Genomic DNA, 25,792 nt, shown 5'->3' on the forward strand with positions numbered 1-25,792 from the left:
CATAAACAGTGAAGAGTTAAAAGCAATAGTGTACTGAGAACCAAGGAGGGCCACAGGCAGTAAAGTCATTCCAGTTGGCACCATGAGTGATCAGTATGGTTATATTTAAATTAACAGTTCTGGTAGCAAATGCATCTGCACAGTATGCAGGATTACAGATTCAAGTGCCCCTCTGGACCAACTCTTTTCTTCCGTTAATTTTAAATTAAATAAATAATTGAAAATTAATTTATTATAATTATTAAAATTGTCATGAGATAGAAGCCTAACAGCCTACCTCTAGTCAAATTACTTTATAACTAACTATTAAAAATAGGGTTTATGGATTTAATATTTATATACACCAAATGATTGCTGGATTACATTGGGCTATAATAATGCTTCTAATTATTAATTAAAAGTCAAGTAATTTGGCCTACAGGTTGGAATTAGACACCAGCTCTTGATAACTTTAATAATTATAATTAAATTAATTCTTAATAATTAATTTAGAAAGGTCTGGAAGAAAAAAATTGGCCCAAAGAAAGATTCGAGCCCACAACTCCCACTTGCTGTGTAGATGCATTGCCAGTTACGATATCTAAACCTCAATCCAATCTTTGCTTCCAAAACTGTTAATTTAGATATAACCATACTGGTTATACAAGAGTTGACGGTTCGAGTTCCACTTCAGACCAATTGTTTTCTTCTAGAACCTTCTAAATTAATTATTAAATTTATCGAGAGATGGCATCTAACACCTATCTCTTGGCCAAATTACTTGACTTTTAATTAATAATTAGTATTATTATTATAGCCTGATGTAATCCAGCAATCATCTGACAATAAACTAAAAATCAGGTTATTGAATGTTTACATTTGTATATTGTTTATATAGTTATTCTAATGTTTTGGATACCTATTTATTAAAGCTTATATGGAAACAAACATTGCTGAGTTGAAACAATGATTTTAATGTCTTTGTTGACATGTGTACAGCTTAACTGTATTGTTAACTTAAAAGTGATAATATTGACATCAGAATTAATTGCATTTTCTTCTAATATGATGTCTGCCAACCTACTATCTAAAGTATCCCAGAAGACAGCACTAACTGTAGGAAATACTGTTCTCTAACTGCACTTACAAGTAAGTGGAAATAATTTTGAGTGAAAAAAGGCCAGCCTTTTTCCACTCAAAGTGTTCCTGTGCAATTTGTTCTCAACAGTGACCTTGTGCTAATTCCAAAGGAAATACATATAAAATAACTCACTACTCACCACACCGGAATTACTTCAAAAAATTACGTACCCAGAACCTTTTACGGTATGATAACGCAAATATCAACAAACGTTTTCGAACCTCTTCTGGGCTCTGCTTCATGTTCCAAATAGTTTCTAGATGGACTATTATCAAACTGATATTTAAACAACGTGCCAATCGAACTGATATTTAACGGCAATCGAACTTCCATCTAAAACTGATTTGGAACCTGAAGCAGAGCCCAGATTTCAAAAACGTTTGTTTGTCGATATTTGCATTATCACACCGTAAAAGGATCTGGGTAGGTAACTTTTTGAAATATATATAATTAGGAGAACAGCAATAACCAAATTCTAAATAAACAAACCTTAAAAATCTTTAAAACGCAGTCTTTTTATTACATCACCTAACGTTCTTAGTCAGTTAAGTCAACTTCTTCACGAAAGAATTGAAAAAATTCTGATTTTTTACCGAACAAAACCGATTATGGAACATTTTTAAGCTTTATAACTTTCTTAACATCTAGTGCACAAGTCAGTGAATAGATAATTAAAATGCATCAACTGATAACATACAAACATACGAATACACTAATCATAAAAACATAAAATAAAATTAATTAAACAAACAATCAAGTGATAACATATCAGGCAACGATTGTGCCTATTTCTTTACTGTCTGTTTGTCGATCTTTAATGGACTGTATAAATATGAAAAAAAACACTTGCGGTTTGATAAAAGTTTAATGTGGATTGTGGGTCGTTACACAAGAACAAGAAGAAAAACAATATGGCTGACGCACTTGGCCGTTACAAAATACTCTCGTCTCCAAACATTTTTAAATTATCATTTTTTCTCACAAAAAATACGGTGGCGCTCGAGGCGACAACATCCCGACCCGCGTTGAAGTAATACTTCAATAAACAATGTTAAACATTAAATTTAAATTTAACAATTACAACAGAAATGACGCTTGTAGGTTACCAAGGAGAATCACATTTTCTTTCTAGATGGATGGTAACAGGCACAATTTTGTTATGCTTCTCTTAAAAACACCTTGAGGGGTTTTCACCAGAACCACTCTCACCTTCCCGTTGGGTCCTTTGATAACTTCCTGTACATGGCCCATCGACCAACTTCCGGGTGGGAGGTTTTCATCCTTTAAGAGGACCATTGAGTCTGGTGTTATATTGTCCTTCTCAAATTGCCACTTATGTCGGGCCTGTAAGTTGTTTAGGTAGTCCAATTTCCACTTAAACCATATAACTTGAACAAATTTAGTTAACATTTGCCATTGAGACAAATAGTTATCTGGTTTACCGGTGAGATCTGACTCCAGTAGTCTAATCAGAGGTCTTCCAACAAGAAAGTGTCCTGGAGTTAGAACTTGGAAGTCGCTTGGATCAGAGGACATAGGAGTGAGCGGTCGGCTATTCAAAATTCCTTCTATCTGTGTGGTGATAGTTATAAACTGCTCTATAGTTAGATGCAAGTTACCCACGGTTCTTTTTAGGTGATGCTTAAAGGACTTCACTCCTGCTTCCCAAAGGCCACCGAAATTTGGTGATCTGGGTGGTATGAACTTCCAAGTGACTTCCTCGCTGGCGAGATAATCAGCTAAACTGTCAGGAGGTGCTCTTACGTAGTTATGTAGGCATTTCAACTCCACACTGGCACCCACAAAATTTGTGGCATTATCTATCCAAATTGATGCACTTTTACCCCTTCTGCTAAAAAATCTTTTCAAGGTTGCTATCATTGCCTCGGTTGTTAAGTCGGTAACTACTTCAAGGTGAATTGCCCTAGTCACAAGGAAAATGAAGATTGAGACGTAGTACATGTTTAAAGAGGAGATTTGGAGTGATTTGCTCCGAAGGAAGATTTCCTAGGATTTGTTCCATGCATTTGGGTTTATTTCTAAAGCAAATGATGCACTCATGTACCACCACCCTTCTGGCCAGGTTTCTTCCACTTAAAGGCCAGAATTCTTGTCTGACGAGGTAAAGTCTGTGCACCAACATGCAAATTTTTCAGATGATATCATCTCATAATCAAGTGGGTTAACTTGTGATTTTTAGGTAGCAGAATTGGAAACTTTTCATCAAATGATAAATTTGAATTGCTCAATCTACCGCCAACTCTCATTAGACTCTGTTTATCTAGAAAGGGATGTAATCTGCTTAATTGACCCTTTGTTAGATTCCTTCCCATTTGCAATGCTTTTATTTCTTCGGCAAAGGCCATTCCTTGTACCTTGCCGATCAAATAAATTTTGGACTCTTGGAGTTCTTCCCTTGATAAAGGGCCGAATCAACGAGTTATATGTCTTATGTTATGTAGAAACTGGAAAATATAACTGAGTATGCGAATTAATTTGATATACTTATTATTAAGTTCAAACAAGGTATTGTCAAAGTCAGAGCTTGACACTGACACCAAATTAACGTCCAATTGTTTTTTAAGCTCAGATAGATATTTTTCATTGGAGGAAGTGTCGATGGCATATTCATCCTGATGTTCAACGGTTGGTGCTACTTGAGACTGTGCTCCACTCCACCATAATTCCATGGATAGTAGATCTTGCGGATTTAAACCCCAAGAAACTACATCTGCAGGATTGGAGTGGGAAGCTATATGTTTCCAGTGACAGCCTTCAGTAATAGACTGTATCTTTTCCACTCAATTTGCAATAAAGGTCTTCAGGTGGTATGCAGGAGTGTTGATCCAAGCGATGGCAATAGTTGAATCTGTGTGTAAGATCACTTCAGCTATATCCATTTGCAGACATGAGCGTACCTTTTTGATAAGTTGAGACAGTACAAGACAAGCTGATAGCTCTAATTGAGGGATTGTAATAACCTTAAGAGGAATGACACGAGATTTACTAGCAATAAGTCGTGTCTTGCCAGTTCCATCTTCCCTTATGCAATGCATGTAAACTACTGTTCCATAAGCTGACTCCGAGGCATCTGCATATCCTAGCAAGACAGCCCTTTGAAGTGGATCTGTTAAAACATATCCAGTGATCTTAAGATCGTCCAGGGCTTTCAAGGATGATACAAAGTTCACCCAGTCATAATTAAGGTTTTCTGGTAGGGTATCCTCCCAGTCGAGCTTACTGAGCCACAGCTTCTGTAGAAAGATCTTTGCTCGAGTTATAACTGGTCCCAGAAGACCCAAGGGGTCATAAAGTCTGGCGATGACACTCAATACTTCTCGTTTTGTATAAAGCAATTTTTCTGGAATCGATACTTTGAATATGAACTGATCTTCAACCGGCTTCCAAATAATGCCTAAGGTTTTTACTGTTGGTTCCGCACTTGAGGAAAAGCAATGTTCTTTATTTTCTGGTGAACTACTGTTCATCAATTTCATTGAATTAGAGTTCCATTTGTGTAGTGTCATTCCACATGTGCTCAACATGTTGCACAACTGAGATTGTAGTTCAAGGGCAGCATCGAAATCTTGCTCACCTGACACAATGCCATTCATGTAGACATCTTGTAATATGGTTTTAGAGGCCAGAGGATATCTTGCTGCTTCATCGTACACCAACTGCTTAAGGGTTCTCACTGCTAGAAAGGGAGCACTGGCGGTTCCATAAGTCACAGTTTTCAGTCTGTAGGTGACTGGCATTTCTTCTTCCTCGATCTTCCAAACAATTCTTAAGAGATCTCGTTGCGAGGACTCGATTAGAATTTGACGAAACATTTTCTGGATATCTGCTGTAAATGCGTACTTGTATTTTCAAAATCTTGTCATGATCTCGAAAACATCTTCCTTTACTTCACCTTTCAAGAGATAATCATTTAGACTCATTCCAGAAGTTGTGGGAGCAGATGCGTTGAAGACTACCCTTAACCTTATAGTGGTTTTGTCTGGCCTAAACACACCGTGATGCAGAAGGTAGTAACATATATTGTATGCTGTCTGATCAGCGGGAGGTTCCTGTACCCTTTCCATGTGGTCCAAATCCAAATACTCCTTTATGAAATTCTGATATAACTCCTTTAATTGTTTGTCCCTTGATAGTCTCTTCCACAATTGATTCAATCTCTTCAATGCTAACTTCCTTGACTCTCCCAAGTTTTGTATCTCCTTGGTTGCCATCTGCACAATGTATCTCCCATCTTCATTACGTCTGTGAGTTCTTTGATAATGATCTTTGCAATACTCTTCTTCTTTATTCATCAAACTTGGAGCCTCTGTAAGAGTTTCTATTTGCCAGAACCTTTGTAAACATTTATTGATTGATTCTGACTCTGATATTAGTCCACAATATTGATCTTGATCATTAGAGTCTGTGGACCCAGTTGCGATGTATCCAAAACCTGTGTTGCGAAATGTTAGGTTATTGTTGCACGATAGACGAATTTGATCGTTCTTGACTATTTCAAAAAATGCTTCAGTTCCAATAAGCATGCCAATCTTGCCTGGTGTAGCAAAACTTGGATCAGCTAACTGATGGGGTATTTCTGTTTTGCTAATGTGTAGAGAGGAAACAGGAAGTAAATCCGTGATCCTTGCACCACTAAGAACTCTAGCATCTTAGAAAAGGATCCATTGCCATTTATTATTGTAGCAGACAGCTTAAATTTGACCGAGGTTTTATTTCCACTTATACTAGAGACTGTGAGATCGATTCTTTCTTGCGGTGTGCCCAAACGACTTGCGAAATCTCTAGTAACGATATTTGACATACTGCCCGAGTCCAATACTGCGCGCACTTGAGTGCTTGCTCCGGTAGTATGATTTAAAACCCAAACCTTGGCTGTCGAGAGAATTACTGTTTTATTTACTTTGTCAATGCATGACAGTGAGTGAGGTATACTTTCACGAAACTCTATTGCGTCGGGATTAAGATCCTGCTTGGTTGGGGTCGGTTTGCTGTCGATCACTGGTGCATTTAAACCAATTATAGCTTGTTTCTCTTGGTGCAATAATGTAGTATGTCGCTTTCGGCATATCTTGCAGCAGCTTTTGGAGTTGCAATTGGATAACTTATGCCGATCACTTAAGTAATTGAAGCAGAGGTTGTTTTTGGCCACAACATCGTTTCTTTGAGAAACTTCCAACTGTAGAAAACAATCACAATTGTAAACAGGATGATTCTGCTTACATAAAATGCAACGAGACATAGAATTGTTACATTTCACAAATAAGTTTTTCGGTTTAACTCTATCTTGATTACATCTTGGTTTCACGAACATGGTCTTATTAATATTTTCTAAAATCTGAGAACGCTTTTCCAAAAATGAAATCAAATTATCTAGCTTAGGAACGTCATTCGAACTAATACTGAACTCATACTGTTTTAGTCTTTCCTTATCCAGCTTCTGAAGTACAATGTTTAAAACAATCCTCATACCGGTACATATGATATCCATTATACCTTCTTAAGCCTTTTTTTCGAATTTCCGGTACTAAGTACTAACATTAACGACCACTTAACTAACGTTTTCGATCGCCTCCGCGATCTTCCTCAGGTTTTATTCGACGGTTTTCGAGAAAGAATGCAATAGAATTCTTTCAAAGTTCAAACGTTCGAACCTCTCACCGCGTGCCATAATTGCGAACGATCCAACTTGTTTTTAATGCCTATAATATAATCGTAAAAATGACTGCGTACATCCGTACATGAATAGTACACTACTCTGATATGCTACCATTGCGGGTGTACTTCGGAGACATATCTCCACGCATATGATAAAACGTTTCCATCTTTGAAATTAATGCATTTCCCTGATTTAGACGCCTTGTAAATCTCAAGGGTCTCCAAGGCCCTGATGCGGTCCGTGTCGAATGATGTTTTAATTAGGCTGGTTTTATCAAAATCTGCCTTTATATCGGGGTCGGTGGCGTAGGTCGAGAGGGCGGTGGTGTGTCTTTTCTTGTTGACGTCATACCTGTGTTCCGCGATCCTCTTTTTCACGGATCTCTTAGTAGATCCGATGTATATTAAATCCGTTTGGGACCTGTGATCCCTTATCGGGATACTGTACACCCCCGGTGCTCTTAGAAAATCCGGCTTGTCCTTGGCGTTCCTGAGTAGCGAATAGATCGATTGGGTTCTTGAGAACGTCAAATCGGTGCCCTTCTTCCGCGCTATTTCCTTGTATATGTCATGCATACCTCTGTTGTACTGGACCACCGTGCGCTGGTTCGGCCCCGACTTGGACCTATCCCGTGCCCTTGCGGCGTGATGTGCCGCGTTTGTATTACGGAAGTTACGCGCTAATTTACGGACTAGGCCACGCCTGTATCCATGGCTAGCGGCTATGTTTTCTATGTGTGCCAGCTCTGTGAGCGTGTCCTCCCTTTTAGAGTTATGAGTGTACGCCCTCCTAACTAACGCCCTGAACGCCGCAATCTTATACGGATAAGGGTCTTCAGACCCAGCAGGTATGTACATAGGTATGTAGTCGGGCTTGTAATACACCCGCGTTTCAATGTTGTTTCCTCTGAGTTGTATGGTGACGTCTAAAAAGTCATATCGCGTAGCTCGTATTGACTTTTTAGACGTCACCATACAACTCAGAGGAAACAACATTGAAACGCGGGTGTATTACAAGCCCGACTACATACCTATGTACATACCTGCTGGGTCTGAAGACCCTTATCCGTATAAGATTGCGGCGTTCAGGGCGTTAGTTAGGAGGGCGTACACTCATAACTCTAAAAGGGAGGACACGCTCACAGAGCTGGCACACATAGAAAACATAGCCGCTAGCCATGGATACAGGCGTGGCCTAGTCCGTAAATTAGCGCGTAACTTCCGTAATACAAACGCGGCACATCACGCCGCAAGGGCACGGGATAGGTCCAAGTCGGGGCCGAACCAGCGCACGGTGGTCCAGTACAACAGAGGTATGCATGACATATACAAGGAAATAGCGCGGAAGAAGGGCACCGATTTGACGTTCTCAAGAACCCAATCGATCTATTCGCTACTCAGGAACGCCAAGGACAAGCCGGATTTTCTAAGAGCACCGGGGGTGTACAGTATCCCGATAAGGGATCACAGGTCCCAAACGGATTTAATATACATCGGATCTACTAAGAGATCCGTGAAAAAGAGGATCGCGGAACACAGGTATGACGTCAACAAGAAAAGACACACCACCGCCCTCTCGACCTACGCCACCGACCCCGATATAAAGGCAGATTTTGATAAAACCAGCCTAATTAAAACATCATTCGACACGGACCGCATCAGGGCCTTGGAGACCCTTGAGATTTACAAGGCGTCTAAATCAGGGAAATGCATTAATTTCAAAGATGGAAACGTTTTATCATATGCGTGGAGATATGTCTCCGAAGTACACCCGCAATGGTAGCATATCAGAGTAGTGTACTATTCATGTACGGATGTACGCAGTCATTTTTACGATTATATTATAGGCATTAAAAACAAGTTGGATCGTTCGCAATTATGGCACGCGGTGAGAGGTTCGAACGTTTGAACTTTGAAAGAATTCTATTGCATTCTTTCTCGAAAACCGTCGAATAAAACCTGAGGAAGATCGCGGAGGCGATCGAAAACGTTAGTTAAGTGGTCGTTAATGTTAGTACTTAGTACCGGAAATTTGAAAAAAGGCTTAAGAAGGTATAATGGATATCACAATGTTTAAAATTACGATATCAGAAAGCTCATTCCTTTCATATCCCAAGACTCTTAGAGCTCGCATATTCCTATTGACATTATCAATTAAGTTCCTCAAACCCCTTGCTGACTCATAAGCTAGTTTTACAGAGTCCAGAATCGAATTAACATGGGTTTCTACTATTAATTTCTTGTTTTCGTACCTCTCTTGTAACGCTTGAAACAATGAAGCAAATGAGTCACTTAACGTTTCTAAACTCTTAGTTTCCCCTATGAGAGCAGCCTTCAAATAATGTAGTTTCTGTTCAGCTGATAGTTGCTCGCTTGATGAAATGATATTATCAAACTGCATTTTAAAGTTACTCCATTCTTCATATCTTCCAGAGAATTTCGGTAGAGGAATCTTTGGCAATTTAATATTAGCGAAGTTATTTCGACCTACAGGGGCCTGACTCACCATAACGACGGACGAATCTGCTATTTTGTCACACTAGCTCTTATCGAAGCGCGTTTTTTCCTTAATTTCTCGAGCTGATCCATTTTAAACTGTCTACCATGTGTAACGGACAGATAAATTCCTCCTACCTTGGATAGGCGACTTAATGAAGTTTGAACTCCATCTTATTTGCTTGCGAAATTGTTTCTTTTCTTCTCATCCGCCTTGACAGACCAGATGTTTGGCGATCTTTAATGGACTGTACAAATATGAAAGAACACACTTGCGGTTTGATAAAAGTTTAATGCGGATTGCAGTTCGTTACACAAGAACAAGAAGAAAAACAATATGGCTGACGCACTTGGCCGTTATAAAAATTTCTCGCCTCCAAACATTTTGAAATTATCATTTTTTTCTCACAAAAAATACAGTGGCGCTCAAGGCAGCAACACTGTCCATGCCTTTTTTCTTGCTGATATATTCATATTGCACCCGCTCTCCATGCCACTGCAATTTTATAGGATTCTCTAAAGTTTATAGCTTGTCCTGCTTGATTACTTGTGTGTATGCCATGCTTCTGAATATTTAAGGTGTCTTCTGTCCTGAATCTTTTGTATTATTTCTGCTCTCCAATTCCAGAAACCTGTCAGGTCTGCTATAACATACGTCACTAGTGCAGTAACTGGCTGCTCATTCCATATGTTCCTTTTATGCTCTTTTATTCTTTCTTTTAATAAACCCCTTGAAGCTCCAATGTGGTAGAGCTCTTTTTGCCACCACTTGTCTTGTATGGGTACTCTATAAATTCCAGGAATAAGGCTCTGGTCTATAGCTTCCTTGTCCTTACATAGCATCTGATATATTGATGGATTTCTTTTAAACACTATCTTTTTGTTAGTAGCTGTTCCTATTTCTTTGTAAATATTGCTTAAGGGTGCCATGTATTCCATCACTGTGTATTCTACTCTTCCCCATTCATTACCTTCATTATCATCTTTTCTTCTTTCATTAATTAAGGCCTTTACCGTATTCTGATTGACTCAGAATCACTATGCTAGCTCTTTAATTTGATTTAATTCTTCACATCTGTCCTGCACTTTGCTGCAATGTGTGTATGCTCTCTTTATACACACTCTGAGAGCTTCCAGTTTATAACATGCTGGTTTGTGGGAGGTCCATGGTATTATCAACAGGTTATAAATTGGCTTTCTGTAAACTTTAGTAGTGATTTCCTCTCCTTTCTCTACTTCTATTGATATATCTAGGAAGTGTATCTTTTTATCGTTCTCTTGTTCTAGTTCGAGCTCTAGGCCAAACTTGTTAAATTGACATCTCTGAGAAATTGTTGTATGTCTGGTTTTTCTTTCCATATAATCAAAACGTCGTTGACATAGTGTGCATATACTAACATACAAACTTCGTATTTCTATATGATGGAATTCTCTAATGTCTTCAAGACCATTTCGCATAATGCCCCAGATAACAGGACTTTCCATTGCTACTCCTCTATGTTGAGTGTATGTTATATCGTTAAAATTAAAGACAGAGGAATATGTAGCTAGATGTGCCAATTCCAGTATCTGCTTTCTTAGTTTTTCTGCATTTCTGATATTTCAATAAGAAATCTCTCAGATGGCAAAAACATGGCTCTAGTTTGATTGAGGGATATAAAGCCTTGAAGTCTGGTACTGTCATATAACCTCCTCCTTTTAATCTTAAATTTTTCATTTTTTGGAGCAACTCTAGCAGGTGTTTTATACTGTATTCGTGTGGAGACATGTGTGCATTAATAAAACCTTTGAGTAACTGTTCTAGGATTATCGTAGGCGAGCAGCATTTATCAACTACTGGCCTTATGCTTCTTTCCGGTTTATGTATCTTGGCAAACCGAACAGTATTGGAGCTGACTACTGGGGAGGGGACTACTACTTCATTCCGAGTTCTTTTGCAAAGTCATGTTAGAAAAACCTTTGACTCTTGCTTGCAACTGCTCTAGAGCCCTTGGATGTGCAGTCTTGAATTGTGTTTCTTTTATGTATCTTAATAAAAGCTCATTATATGTAAATCTTTTCATTAACAACATGTCCTTCAACTTGTCAGCTCTTGTAAGCACTATATTACTATATTATTTTCGTTCAACCATTTTTGACTCTCTTTTATATTTTTCCACATTGGACTGTGGCTTGCTCTTGTATATTCGATCTTTATTTTGAATGCTGTTTTCCATCTGAATGTCTCTTTCTTAAGTTTGCTTGGCCCTTCCATTACTTGTTCTATGCCAGAGATGATCTTTTCATATATGAGCTTAGGCTGCAGTACATATTTGGGGCCAAATTTGCAGGCCTCATTGATGCACGATGGTGGTGTAATGGTATCCCAGCATACAATTGAGGAGGTGGCCTGCAATTTTATGCTACTCTGTTGCTGGTTTCTTATCCCTTTCATTTTATTCTTATAATTCTTACGCATCCTTTCTGACACTTGATTCGATAAGTTTACCTCCCCATTATTAATGTTTCCTAGTAAATTTGGATCATTTCATATGGCTTGTTTCTAATTTGACCAGTTTTTTCAATAATATTTTATGCAGCATAATATATGAGCAAAGTACAAAATATTAAAATATTTCATACTTTTCTCATATTCTTTTTATTTAAAATAAAATAGAGCAATTAAATTACTAGTATACAAAACTACTGCAATTACTTGGCTTCAAAATGATTTTCCTAGTTTCTTATAAAGAACTCAAAAGTAAGTGTAGATACATTCTCAAGCTAAGGGAAAGGAAAAATTTAGGAATTTTACATAGAAAATCAGTTAAATCTTTAGGATATAATACTCACAATATTCATCAATATGACATTTATAAAAACAAAACTATACATGTGCTTAAACAGTCTTTGTCACTGAAATAAAAATTAATTTAGGGGCAAACGAATAATTGGAAATTGAATTAACTAAGAATATAATATTATCAGACAAAAGACAAACATGTATATGTAAAAAATATGTAAATAAATACTCAATTTTAAATATCATGAGAAACAATAAATATGAAGTAAGTTGATATTTTAAATTTCTTCAGAGTAATTAGGAAAAAAAACAAACTGGAAAAAGTCCATTAGTGAGTAATTTCTAAAAAAAAGTTGAGAAACATCTTGCTGGAAGAAGAAATATTTCAATTTTTAAAATTTTAAAATACAGGAAGTTCCCAAAGTCAATTAACTGAGATAAAATTTTCAAGATTATTTAAGAATATATACAATTAACTTAAAAGAGCTACAGACTATTATTCATAATTCAGTTGCTTCTAATGAAACAACTGAATTACAAATAACTTGAAATTATCTTATCTGCTCAAAGTAATTTTAAAATGTATCTTGGTTAACTGACTTTTTGGCCACCTTATATACTTTTAAAAGACTTACTCGCTCCCGGAGGAGCAACTGGACCCGAATCTTCGTTTCCTTCGACGACCGGTATCGGTGCGTGACCGGGTGGCGGCAAGTGAACCAGAGGTAGTTCGCAACTTTGAGATTCGGGATTACCATTTTGGGGATTTTCTAATAATGGCGGAGGAGGCGGCGGAGGAGGAGGAGGAGCCACGGGTGGTTCGTTTTGATTTCTCTGCTGCATTTGAATCCATTGCTTTGCTAGAGCTGCCCAATCAACTATAATGATAGAAATAAATATTAAATATTTTAAATTATTTATTTGCATTAATACAGTATTAAACAAACACTTACTTTGTTCATGTGGAACATTTTGGTAAGTAGCTGGTTGTAATGCCCACTGATTCCAAGCTGCTCCTGCCCACATAATTTTCCAAAATTCTTAATATTATCTAAAAAATAAATTATACAAAAATAAAATTAATTGTACTACACTTAATTCTTTGTTATTATTAAAATTACTCAATCAGATAAATTATAATATTAAACACTTTTCTAAATCAATCTGGAACAGTTTTTAATTGTTTCAAATCCAGAAAATATTACAAGAAATCAAAATATTTCAAACAAAATAGGAATTTACCACAGACAATTAGCAACAGAGCATCAATTCTGAATATGTGATAAATGAACTTCAAAAAGATATTTGTCAAAAGATTATTGTCTCCAGTAGAATAACTGGAGAGAATACAAAACATTTAAAAGTAACTGGATATTCATAGTTAAAAGTTGACATTTTAATTTTACAAATGAAAGTTAAAAAACAGCTTACTTAAATTATAGCAAGTCAAATTTGTTTTAGTAGAAATATTTCTAAGATTCTACAAGACTTGATCAGAAAATATAAGGACTCTATTCATAAAAAAATTCTGAAACTGCTTCTTATGACCTTGAAAAGCTGCCATTTCTGCCAACTGTAGAACAAGTTTATGCTTGTTCTGTAATTTTGTTATTACTTCCTTGAATCTCAAAACATTGTCCTCTTAAAGCTTGCTTCATTATTACTGATAAACCTGCAATCTACCGTGAGTTGGTTTGTCCCTTACATAAATTTGCCTTATTTTTAGTTAACAAATAAATGACTGTGTATAAAACAACAATTAAACACATTCACAATTGAAAAGCATAAAAATCACACCAGACCACACACTTTTTTATGGACAAAATAGCACAAAAATTATGGCTATTTAATATAATTTTATCTTCATTGTTTAAAAAATTTTTTTCTTGATTTTTTTGGGCATGTTGCACTTCTGCAACACGTGGCCTGAATGGTTGTTTCTGATCATGTTATACTATCTTGCAGTCTCATCAGGTTTTAAATTCAACAGAACATCTACCACATAAATACATAGCATCTAGATTGTATAAATGAACAGATACAAATCCAAAAAAAATAGAATAATCACTAAAATTAAATAACTACTATTTTTGTGTTTTTTTACTGTTTTTATTTCCTAAAGAAAATAATAATTGTTTCTCAAATACAGCAGAGTGTCGATTATCTGAATCAATTGGGGACTGGGATTGTTTGGAAAATTGAAAATTTGGAAAATATGTACGAAAAAATACATTATTAATATAGTATATTAGTATATCTCAATAACAGTATATTAATATATCCCATGTTCAAATTTTTCTCATTGTGTGTCGCTTTGCATTGAATTTTTGTCGATGTTAAGCCTAACGAAATCTTTATAATAATCATTGTGGCTATTGTATCATTAAAAATTATTTCTTTATTTTGTACAAACAAAATAAATATATTGAAAAATATAAAAACAAAAAAATTATACTTTAGAAGTTAATCTGGTATCAAAAACTTTCGATTCGGCACGACACAGTCCGACTAAAATGTTTTCGGTTAACAGACGTTTCGGTTGATCGGCATTCGGATAATTGACGCTCTACCGTATTTGTTTTTGTGCTTTATATTTTTACAATATTGTACTTAATCATGTTCATTGTGCAAAAAGAACATTGGGAAAGGCAAATTTTGCATATTTTTCATATTTCATAGGGAAAAAAGTTAAATTTCTATTAGCATTCTATCACAAAAAAAATTTACTGGGCCAAGTGCAATTTCCATTTCCACAAGCCATGCTCTGTTTCCACTATGTTTATATGACTGGAGTGTTGTTCCGAGATAACACAGTACAGATTTTAACTGTACTGCGTTACTAATTCCATAGTTTTATCCACAAATTTCACAGTGTGGTCTCCTTTACACCATTCCACACCAAAGCAGCAGTGTAAATAGAATCCTTTATGTTGAATTGCTCCTAAAATTCAACAACTCCACAATCATTGTTTACCAACTTCCAAAGAAAACACCGCCGTATGTCACTTTAAAATTCTGAATGACGCCCTGATCCATACGTTGTATCAAAGACGTCACATTTTCAAGAAAGTATGTTGCAGAAATGTTTCTGCAAATAAGCTTGGAAGCTGGAGGGTAAGCATGATAGTTATCAAGCAGGAGAATAACTTTGCTGTCTTCTGGTAGCCCCTCCTTGTTAAAATTTTTTTCTAACAGCAAGAACAAAGTGATGGAAGAACGAATTCTTCAATTAAGATAGCTGCTGACATCCAACTGTTAGTTTGTGCATCATATGTGACTGGTAGATTTGTCATGTTTTTAAAAGCCCTTGGTTTCTTTAATTTTCTTATCGTAAGCATCGGCATCTTGTGTGTTCCAGAAGCATTTGCATACAAAAGCACAGTGATACAGTCTTTGTTCATTTTAAACCCACGAGCAACCTTTTCATTGCTACCAACCAGCATAGAATTTGGCAAACACCATCACAAAAGTCCGGTTTCATCTGCATTGTAAAGTTGAGATGGGGCAAGCCATTTTCTTCCACTAAAGTCAAACATCTTGCAGTATTCTTCTGCAACAGCACAATCTGCAAAAAGCTGTTTGCCACTTATGTCAAATTTACAAATTCCATGTCTCTGTTTGAAATTGCATAGTCATCCATCAAAAAACACACATGGTTCTATGATCCTCAATTCTTTAAGAAGTTCCTTGGCTTTTTTCAACAAGCATGAGTCTGTTCGCTGGTTTTCCCAGTACGGAAAGTACAGAAAAATACAAACCTTCTCTGGAAACTATGGATGTTTCTATGGATTCTATGGATGTTTAACAAATAATTTATACAGTAAATTTTTATTTTTTAGAGTCTTGTAAATTTAGGTCCAGTATGAAAAATTCTTTTAAATTGTTAAATCTGATATAATTAATATACACTTTTACTACCAGAGAGAGCTACTTGCAAATGGTGGCATAATTTGAAACTGATTTATTAATATTAATTGATATCTTGTGTTAATAACATCCAAATTTAAGTATCTTGGATCATATATAGCAAGTGATGGGAGGAATGAGTGCAGAAATCCAACATAAAGTTCAGAGTGGATGGCTGAACTATAGAAAAATGAGAGGGGTGCTGTGTAATAAGAAAATAAATGAAAGGAAAATTATACGAAACTATAGTAAGACCTGTAATGATGTATAATGCTGAGATGTGGGCAATTACAAGAGTGCAAGAAAAGATGGGAGACAGTGAAGTTGAGAATGCTAAGACGAATGTGTGATGTGACAAAGGACAGAATTAAGAGTGATTACGTAAGAGAAACAGTCAAGGTGGGTTTCATAAATAAGAAGGTACAGGAAAGTAGATTAAGGGTCTATTTACACACAACAGTGATGTGACCATGCAGTGCAGTGATTTTTTGCCAGTGGGATATCATTGACCTAGTTTCAAACCACCCTGTCCAGACTCGTCAATCACAGCGCTATGCAATGACAATGACGTGAATGTACTGTGAAAGTACATTTGAAGGGAACAATATTTTCACTGATGGTAAATTTTGATTTCCAATGACAAACATTTAAGTGAAATCGTGCATAAACACCCCGATTGATTTATTTCATTCGAAATACATGGACATTGGGTACGAAATGAATATTTCCCTGTTTTGTTTAATAAAATATGAAATGCATGTTGGGACATTTGAAAATATTCAAAATATATAGATTTGTCATCTCAATTTTTTTATAAAGAGAAACTCCCATTCTGTTGATATTTTTTGTCCATGCTTGATGTACTCACTTGCGGCACTTTCTTGATTGCATTTCTTTTTCTTCTTCATCCAAACATAGTTATCATAGCCAATTCATCCCCAGAAAAGTCCACGACTACGCACCGACAGCATGGTCACATCACTGTTGTGTGTAAATACTCATCACCGTGCAGTGCTCGACGTCACCGTCACCAAACAGTCACTGTGCCGGCACGTCACTGTTGAGTGTAAATGGACCCTAAGATAGTTTGAACATGTGGAAAGAGGATTGGGAAGTTGGAACTGATGGGGTCCTGCAGGGAAGACCAAAGCTGAGACAGAGGGACAAGGTGAAAAAGGATTTGGAAGGGAAGAGATGCCCTGGATAGAGAGAAGTGAAGACAGATTAAAGATGGAAATGCTGACCTCATATAAACATAGGAAAAAGCAAAAACAAAGAAGAATTGATATTTTGTGTGACTTTCAAATAATGGGACATACCCCAAGGGACTTACACACAGAAAAAAAAAAGTAATTATGACCTGGAAGAAATCTGGACTATTAAATAGACAAATTGCAATAAAACTGAAAACATCTCAATTTAATTAACAATTTAGAAGATGCATAACATAAAATGCTCCAAACGACAGCCTTCAAAATTGACTCCGTGAATAAAACAGAAATGACAAAAAAATCCAAATCAACAGTTTCCAGAAATATAAAAGATTGAGGCAGATTTCTTTACAAGAAAAGGAAACTTTCCCCTACCTTAACAAATGCACACAAGAGGAGGTTGAAAGGGGCCAAAGAAATGATGGATCGGAAAGAGGAATAGAAGAGAATTAAATTTAGGGTTCCTACTCAAATTTTTGTTTTAAATTTCACGACTTTCCTTAACTTCCCCCGACCGACTTCGTACAAATTCCAACCCTCACATCCCTTACAGTACAGCACGTAGACAAAATAAACAGCGTACAACTCACTACGCAAATATCCTATCGCTTCTTCTCGACTTTTTAATTAGTTATTTTTTCTAATTAAGTTACATAATTTTTATAATTGCTAAGTAATTAAAATTAAAAATGTTTTATTAATTTAAAATAGTTTATCGCGTTATTAATCCACAACTGTAAATCTATGTTGCTTTGAAAAGAATACAAAGCCATTATTTATTATTCATTAACAAATTCTGTATAATACATGACAAAAGTATATATTTATTAAATTTCTCTCTCTATTAATATTTTATAACCTTCAGGAAATTTATTATCTGAGAAAAATATCAGGAATTGTTTTGTTACACAATCAAAATTATTCAAATAAAAAATACCATTTATATACCATTTAAATTAAAATTTATCATTTTTTGTACTTTGTTATAATTTTTTTAAAATCAGTTCATTAACATCTGCCTTCAGACTGAGAGTGAAAATCCGCGCATTCTTTTATTCAGCAGTGCGCTGAGCAGTTGCTACCTGGAAGTGACGTTTTTGCTGCTGATGGTCGAAAACACTTTTGCTGGAGAGAAAGCTATCTCAAAATGGCCGATGTAAACGATGATTCTCTTACTGCTATATTTACGTGCGTTTGTTCAGTATTATTAGAAGAAAAGCCATTAAGTTCGATGTTTTTTATAAGAAAACGTAGAAATGATGATTTATTTGTGTCATTGGCGTTGACTGATTCTATTAACACTTTATGTATTTTTAAATGATTTAATGATGATAAGTCTACTTCAGAAGGCAAAATTTTATTCTCTCTCAAATATTGCAGTAAATTGCTAGAATCTGTAAATAAAAATTAGAAACAGTATTTCATAAACCAACTTTTAACGGTAGGTTTGACTTCATAAACAAAGACAATAATAATAGATTCTTATATTTCGTTTTGTTATTATACATTTCACATTTATTAAAAAGATACTTGAAGCAAAGGAGTTAAAAATCTGCTCATTTAATGTAGCAAAAAAACTGTTTATCGTTTGGTAATCGAAAAAGATACTTCTTCACGGAGGCGTCCATCTTGTAAGCAGTATTTTTAGCGTGGTCAAGAGGTGCTGCCAGTGCGCTGAAAGCGTAGCTTAAGCGCGCTGGCAGTAGGCTTAATAATTGAACACATGCGCTAAAAGCGCTGCAAGCGCGCTGAATAAAAGAATGCGCGGAATGGTAATTGTGAAAGATTCAGAGTTAAAATATTTTTTAAAAATTTTAATCAATGTTAGATTATTAAGAGTACTACAGACTTTTCTCCAAAATTCATAATACTGCATAATTAATACAGCTGTGTTAAAATTTACAAATGTGTTGCAGTATATTATATTTGAGACTTAGTTTGATTCCTTGGCATTTTGCAATGCTCTTCTCCTTGTTGCATTTTATAATTCTTCACATAAATTATCCATATTAGCTTTTAAGATTGATCGGTACTATCAGTAAAAGAAGGAAATATCTGTAATAATTGTATAAACATTAAACAAAGTTTAAAAAATACACAAAGTGATTACAATTTCAAAACTGTGATTCTGAGTGAACTGTGATTCTGAGTGAACTATGATTTTCAAGTACAATCTTACAATGCAATAGAATTCTAAATCTTGTGTGTAATAAAACTTACTTATTAAATCTAAAATCGTAAAAAATGTAAAAATTAAAATTAAATTTTGGCCGATGGTATTTACGTCAAAATATACCGTATTTTACGGACTATAAGACGCACTTTTTTCTTCGAAAAATTGCCTCCGAAATTCGGGTGCGTCTTATAGTCCATAAAATACGGTATATAAATAAAATATATTAAAGCTACAAAAGTGTCTTTGTGTTCCGTTTAATGACAGAACACAAAAACAATTTTGTAGCTTTGATATATTTTATTTATTTATACTTTGAGGTAAAAATTAAAATTAACATATTTGATATGGTTTGCAAAGTTTAAAGAATGCTTAAGAACTTGATCTTTAGATATAATATCAAAAAATACTCGACACGTAAATGCGATTTCCAGCACCCGATAAACACAAATTTAATTCTCGAACATTTTTGGCCGTCATTTGAGGCTCTCGTCTGGACTGAATACATAAAAAAACAGTTCTTTTATTCAGAAATTTCTATCTTTCAAACATCACTGTGTTCCAATGTTTCGCAGATTTATCTCACAGTAATTATTTGTTTATGATGTAAACAAAGAGATTTTTGTATCAAACAACTTTTTAATGTTTAAAAAATTGGAACACAGCAATGTGCGAAAGACGGATATTTTCAAATGATAGAATTGTTTTTTATGTATTCAATTCTGATGAGGGCCTCTAAATGATGGCCAAAAACATTCGAGCAGTAAATGTGTGTTTATTATGTGCTGGAAATTGCATTTAGGTGTCGAATTAGTTAGTTATACAGTTCCAGTTTATAAGCGTGCTGTTTTTTTTATCAAAAAATAAAAACAAATTGATGAATATTACTTGTGCATTCTTTACATTTGTATTATACACACACCACACATTAAGTCAGCATTTCACTGTAATAGTTGTCATATTCTTATTATCAACAGTGCATCTTTATTTAAATTGTAAAAGAAAAACTTAATAGAATTTTGAAAAACTGGAATAACTACATACTTGAAGTACAAAATATCCCAATGACATGCATTAACCTAGTGTTTCTCAAACTTTTCACTATCCAGTAGACCCGTTTAATAAATTTTAATGTGCCATTTACCTAATTTGCATTGTTTGCTCTCAATATATTTGCCTAGACCCACAGGGATCTGTGGATCACACACTGTTGAGAAATCTGTTAAAATTATCTCAACCACCTGGACATGAAAATTTCTATTCAGAACTACAGTGGGAAAATTTTCAGTGTTTTCCAATGATGCTTTCAATGTCGTCAAATAAAGAAAACAATTAAGTATCTCAGAATGGACAGATTTATTGAAGAAGGCAATGCAACACCTGAAAATCTGGCAAGGAGCAATGCTTCCCAGGAAGACTTTCTACAGGAAACTGACTCTATTTGGGTGTTAGATTTGTGAAAAACTTCATGTGGCCAGCCCATTGGTGAGATGCAAACCAGCAACCAACTACCAGTGTTTCATCCACTAAGACATTGATGGCGCTAAGCACGTCAGGAAGCCAGTATTAATTACCATGGCCCAGACCAAACTTGTGTTATTTTAAAATTTCAAGTAATTTCAAAAAATTATAAAGTTTTGATAAAATTATTTAAAATTTAAAATGTAATTTTTCCTATTAACTTTTTAACCTGTTAAAATAATTTAACTTAAATAATGTAAAGGAGTGTTTTACAAGTTAGAAAAAATGGCCACCGTGGCAAAATAATTTCAACAACATGAAAATTTTCCTTTTTACAATACTTTTGGTATTCGTTACTCGAAGTTCATCCTTAACCAAAATTTTCGAGCCTTATAAAAACTCGTTCGAGGTTGCGGTCATAAATAAATTTTGTATTTTCGGACGTCAAAAAGTCCATTAATTACAGTCTGTGCTAAAACTAAAAATAATCATTCGTGGCACCAAATTCAATTTTTTTTCTATTAATCGACATACGGCATCAAGTTTATAACCGTATACGCTATCCTACGACGACGAGAACGTGCGCTCAAACAAGGCATTCTTTTAATCTAAAATATTTACGTTAACTTATCAGTTTAGCATGGCACAACGAATCATACGATAGCCCACTTACTTACACGCACGATCTAATTTGAATTTCCAAAGTACGTAATAATAATTATTAATCGGTTCACAAATTACAGTTTTATTTTGCGTGCAATAATTTTTGGGGAAATTTTGGGTTCAGAAAATATTCTGCACACCTTTTCACAAGTTGCATCTTACCACATTACTTCCGGCTGCCTGCAGAAGGACCCGCTCGGTCTACCTCGTTACAAGCAAACAAAAACTAACGATGTGGTCGAGGAGGCAAATTCATGGACTTTCCACAACTTTTTCTGAACGCTAACAAAAATCCCCAACTTTTTTCATCGGTTAATATATACTTAATATATGTGGTTCTCGGTAGGAACTACATATTTTAAACGACAAAAAAAGTTTAATTCGGGCGGTCCAGACAAAGGACAGTATTATTGGCACATTTTAAGACGGAAAGAAGAGATATATTCAAAACGTCGATAAGACGACACTTCCGTAACGGTACGGGCATGGTTCTGACAGAACGGAAAGTCTAAGGTGGCATTCGTACAGGGCGAAACGAAGTCAAATGGCAGCCGAGAAACGTCTCTTGCCATTTTCGGAAAAAAGAGAGGCCCGAGATGGATCCACCGAAGGTGGGACACCCGGAGATGCAACCCTGAGTCCGCCCACCAATGGTTTTTCGGTAACGAAGTACGGATTCGGAATGGCCGTCCGGCAACACCAATCCAAAATCTCCCCAAGAACCCGAGGAAAATGCCAGCCAAAGCAAGGGAGACGAGCAGTATTTTGCATCACGGGGACCGAAAAATGCCACGGTAGCCAAACGGGAAGAAACGGAAGAAAAACACCTATAAAATTTAATCAAATCGACACCCGATTGCGTACATAATTAGATTTCTATCGGACTTTGGCTCAAAGGGGTTCCGTGGGGTATCAAGAAATTTTTTTATCACGTTCCATCGGTATTTTTTCATACGGGACTTACATTTACGTGCCACTAAAAAATCGAAAAACATACCATATATAAATCTGGCCCCACATCTAGGGAAATCAATCCAGGCCCTTATTTCTAATCCTGGGATTTTGGGAATATACTTAGTCAATCCCAAGATCCTGTGATTATTTCGGTATTGAGGTTTAATAAAAAGAAAGAAAATCTTACAGAAATCAGCTCTTTAAACAAATCAAAATTTAGACAAAAATCAACATATTTTATGGTATACACCTAGCTAATCTAATCAGACTTAGAGTCAGACTAACCAAGTTAAAATCACTCAGTCTTCATGTTAAAGTTATTCTTTTTCAAGCATCAGTGACATCTCTTTAAACTTACATAAATTGAAAAAAACCTTTATGTAACAAACTATGCAAATAAACGTTGCAAATAAATAAATAAACAAAAATCTCTCTTAACGTCGACTAAATAGATGACTTTCATGTAATAACCTAGTATGTATGTAGTAAAATAAGTTTCTTAGCAAAAAAGTATTTAAAAATAATATTAATCAGTCACATTTTTTTTAAATATAAAGAAAACTAATCTAATAGGAACATTTTAATTTGAATTGCAAAAATATCATCTGAGAAATAGCAACGTATCCAGTGTCTCATCACCAAGTCTGCTTCTCAATTTGTTGCACATATATGCTCTGTCACACATATATACACAGGTGTGACAGAGCTGTGGACTGTACATCAATGCTAGATAACATAAATGCACCTGGAAAGTGTTACAATTTTGTTTAATCGACTACAGAGTGTATTCGATCCTTAGAAGCTCTAAATTTTAATATAAGTTCTCGAGCATATTATTTATGTTCATTATTCAATTTAAATTGGATGCAACAACCAGAGGCTGGTGGGAGTGCTCACTTAAGGGTGATGATATTCCTCCATCGAATGACTTATTAGAATTTTTGAAGGGTCACGTTAGAACTCTACAGCCGACCAAACGTGCTCTCGACCGTGCCAGAAAATCGATCGACACCCGCAAAAATTCAAAAATACAAAAATGAAGTATATTACCAGGTAACCCGGCGAGAACTGCTTGCCTATCATTTTAGTTCAAAATACAAGAAGTTTTATATTAAAATGATAGGCAAGCAATTCTGTTAAGAGCACTGGCACCGAAAGTTTTGCTTCACGCAGTTTATTTTGCAACTTTTTTAACGGCATAACTCGTTCGTATAAGCCGAACAATCGGGAAACTTTTTTGCCAATCGTCAACCGTCGAATCCCTTTCGGCGGGTTATATTTACGAGCTCGTCCGAATTCCAATTTCCGAACAATCGTCCGTTTCTTGCGTGGAAATAGACGAAAACTTATATCAGCTCCCGTACGGCTTTTTTGTTCGTAGAGTTTTTTAAACGAGTTGCCCCTCAAATATTCTATGTGTTTGGGACACGTCCAGCACGCATGTCTCTATTGTAAATAAAACTGAGAGAGAAAACGTTGACGTGTGGCTTATAAACAATTACCGCACCTTAGTGAAGGTTAAGGTGCAGTACAGTCTTGTCCAAAATGTTATTTATGGTTTCGGCGAACGAATTACGAGTGTCTCGGTCTCGACTCGACGTATTTCGAGCAGAAAGCGAAAGTGAGGACGACGACTCTTCCAATTTCACATTCTCAACCGAATTTCTATAAATATTCGGACGAGTGGCCAATAGATCGATGGAAGTTTTTGCTTCTTGGCCCGCATTTATCGATCGCGCCGTCTTCCTCCACTATTTTAACCGAATTAGTTTCTGCCGAAATCGCTCGTTCTTCCTTCGCGCTCCGAACTAAGAATAGACCGAGTTGGGCTTTCGTCACGGAAAACTTCCCGACGGGCACTGGAGTCGACAAAACTCCCGACGTCGCCCGCAATTACGTGCACCGATCCGTTATTAACGTATTAAAGAAGAGGACGGAGGATACGCACCTAACAAAACCAGAAGACGACAGAAATCTCTTTAGTCTTTCCTTCTCTCCAACGTTAGTCCACGCCAAGATGGCGGACGTCCCACAATGCCTCGGTACTCGGACTTCCGCCGTCGTACCTGCTTTGTACGGATTCCGACCGGAGCCCGTACGAAAACGACCGCGCGCCGCCAAAGATTTGGAATTCTTTCGGCGAAAAAATAAAAATATTGTATTGGGCCCGACACTTCCTATAAAAATATAATTTTGTCATAAATCCATTAAGAAGAGAGAAGATTCCCCGAATCTTCGTTCCTTTCGACCCGTCGACGACGATAGACGGTTGAATGGCCGAGCGGTCGAGACGACAGCCTGCCGCTCTGGGAACTGGGGATCGAACAATCCACAGGAATGTTTCCAGGGTGATCCGTCCGATTACGTCGGGCTCATCCCTCACCACCCGGCCACCTCATTGCGGGCCTGGCCCAACCCATAACGGGCTGGCTAAAAAAGGACCTCTTAGTGCCCACAGGGCAGAGTTGAAAAAAAAAAATCACTGTCGTCCGAGCGAAAGAGGGTCGCGTGTCTTCCGTACTGTTAATTATTTCTGAATTTTTCGTTCGCCGTTGCGAACAACGACGATTTACCCGCAGAGTCGGTTTTACGTCCGGACCCAGTCCGTCGCGTAGTCTACGTACGACCCCGGGACCAGGTGTCTTAACCCATCGCGTTCTAGCAAGAGAAGACCTTGCCGAAACACTACGGACGTCAGAAATTACTCTAATGGACTCCGGAACTTTTTCGAGAGGTGGACCGTCCGAAGCCGCCCGGTCGAACCCGTCACCGTCTCGCCGAAAAGGCCTTCTTAGTGCCCGCGGGACGGAGTTAAAATATATATATGTTATTCATAATGCCCGTATTAATCACTTTGTCCATAACATATATATTGTCGAAGGTCTTCATTTAGCACACTCTTCGTCGGAAAAAATTAAAAGATAAGGCAAAAATTCTCCTCGCAATTAATTACTCAAATTAAATATTTGATCATGAATCTGAAGTTTCTAAAATTCAAATTTAATTTTGATCCACCTTCGGAAAAAGGTTTGCCGAAAAAGACTCTAAGGCCGCGACTCCACTAGCCGTAAAACCCGTCGCCGTAAAAGCTTTTAATCACGTGACCTATTTGCGTTTGCGCTCGGATTGCGGTAGAGGTCCGGCTAGCGAAGCTTTTTACGTCGACAGTACTATTACGGTGTATACGCGATATATCGATATAAAGACAATGATTAGATTCTACGAGTTTTCTCTGTATTATAATTACAAATGTAGTGAAAGTAATATCTTTACTTTCATATATTGACTTTTATTATTATATTATTAAGATAATATACGGCACTTATAAGCTTAGCTTTTTTATTATATAC

The 25,792-nt window shown here is 36.3% G+C and overlaps 1 protein-coding gene across 1 annotated transcript in view; it reads right to left on the reverse strand.

Annotated features, from left to right (window-relative positions):
- Nucleotides 1-24,540, reverse strand: part of LOC136968935 (arginine/serine-rich protein PNISR-like) — a 68,501-nt gene extending 43,961 nt beyond the window's left edge. Inside the window, exons 1-3 of the mRNA XM_067263003.1 lie at nucleotides 24,391-24,540; nucleotides 13,028-13,125; nucleotides 12,710-12,952 (exon numbers count right to left, since the gene is read on the reverse strand). Of these exons, the coding sequence (XP_067119104.1) occupies nucleotides 12,710-12,952; nucleotides 13,028-13,100 (316 nt within the window). The 5' untranslated portion in view covers nucleotides 13,101-13,125; nucleotides 24,391-24,540. The remainder of the gene's footprint in view (nucleotides 1-12,709; nucleotides 12,953-13,027; nucleotides 13,126-24,390) is intronic.
- Between the last annotated feature and the right edge of the window lie 1,252 nt (nucleotides 24,541-25,792).

The sequence above is a fragment of the Centruroides vittatus genome, unplaced genomic scaffold, assembly GCF_030686945.1.
Source record: "Centruroides vittatus isolate TY-2023 unplaced genomic scaffold, ASM3068694v2 contig_166, whole genome shotgun sequence".
Classification (NCBI taxonomy): domain Eukaryota; kingdom Metazoa; phylum Arthropoda; class Arachnida; order Scorpiones; family Buthidae; genus Centruroides; species Centruroides vittatus.